The sequence below is a fragment of the Acanthisitta chloris genome, unplaced genomic scaffold (genome assembly GCF_000695815.1).
Source record: "Acanthisitta chloris isolate BGI_N310 unplaced genomic scaffold, ASM69581v1 scaffold35811, whole genome shotgun sequence".
In the NCBI taxonomy this organism is placed as follows: domain Eukaryota; kingdom Metazoa; phylum Chordata; class Aves; order Passeriformes; family Acanthisittidae; genus Acanthisitta; species Acanthisitta chloris.
In genome coordinates, this window is record NW_008654916.1 from 1 (window position 1) to 1251 (window position 1251).

The window sequence follows — 1251 nt, forward strand, 5'->3', positions numbered from 1 at the left end:
CGGAGGAGCAGGAAGGAGGAAATCTGGAACCCATAAGCTCCAGCTCCGTTCGCCTTCCCTTGCGCAGCCACATTGGTCCTCCCCTGCTCCTCCCACAGCTCCTCTCCCTATCAGCCATCCCCAACCTTCTCCCCACGCCCTCCTCTCTGCAGAGCCCAAAGGAAAAGCCAAGGAGTTCCTTGGAGAGCTCTGGAAGCTTTGGAGAGACTGGAGAGTGGATGATCCAAGGGGGTTGGGAGTTCCTTTCCGGCTTAGCGAGTCCGCCCAGAGATCTTCACCCTCAGAGCTCCTCACCCTCAGAGCTCCTCACCCTCAGAGCTCCTCACCCTCAGAGCTCTTCACCCCTCCAAGATCTCCTCAGCTTGAAGCCACCAAGGAGATGAAGGAGGAGAAGCCAAGCCCAGACTCCCCGGAGAGCAGCGCGGCCACCAGCGAAGAGGAGAGCGAACGGCACCACCACCACGGCCTGGGCAAACGCTGCCAGGGCAGGAGGGAGGAGCAGGGAGAGGTGTCCCCACAGGGCAAGAGGAGCAGGAGAAGCCCCATGGGCCAAGCCTTGGAGGAGGCCCAGGCCCAACGGGTGATCGCCAACGTGCGCGAGAGGCAGCGAACGCAGTCGCTCAACGACGCCTTCGCCGAGCTGCGCAAGATCATCCCCACGCTGCCCTCAGACAAGCTCAGCAAGATCCAGACCCTCAAGTTGGCTGCTAGGTATATTGATTTCTTGTACCAGGTCCTGCAGAGTGATCAGCTGGACCACAAGATCTCCAGCTGCAATTATTTGGCTCACGAGAGGCTCAGCTATGCCTTCTCCGTCTGGAGGATGGAAGGGGCTTGGGCCATGTCGGCGTCGCACTGAGCTGGGGTAGGTATGGGCATCATTTCTCTTCTTTCTGCAGATTTTGTGCCTCTCCCTAGCTCATTCCCACAGGGAAATCACTCTCCAGGGTCTCCTCTGGGGCTGAGAAAGGAAAGTTTTGACCCCAGGATTTAGAAAGCTTCTCCATGTGGAGGATGGAAGGGGTTTGGTTTGTGTCGGCGTCGCACTGAGCTGGGGTAGGTATGAGCATCACTTCCCTCATTCCTGCAGATTTTGTGCCTCTCCCTAGCTCATTCCCACAGGGAAATCACTCTCCAGGGTCTCCTCTGGAGCTGAGCAGAGCAGGGATAAATCCCAAGTTTTAGAAAGTTTCTCTATGTTGAGGTTGGAAGAGGTTTGGGTTGTGTCGGCATCGCACTGAGCTGGGGTAG

General features: G+C 57.6%; 1 protein-coding gene across 1 annotated transcript; it reads left to right on the forward strand.

The window, feature by feature from the left end:
- The first annotated feature begins 379 nt into the window (after positions 1 to 379).
- Positions 380 to 859, forward strand: LOC103810804 (twist-related protein 2-like). The gene has a single exon (XM_009083725.1). It carries the CDS (start codon positions 380 to 382, stop codon positions 857 to 859), a length of 480 nt encoding a protein of 159 aa, XP_009081973.1.
- Positions 860 to 1251: the final 392 nt, after the last annotated feature.

Coding starts and splice junctions, on each gene's coding strand:
- LOC103810804 (XM_009083725.1), top strand. CDS start 380: ATGAAGGAGGAGAAGCCAAGCCCAGACTCCCCGGAGAGCAGCGCGGCC.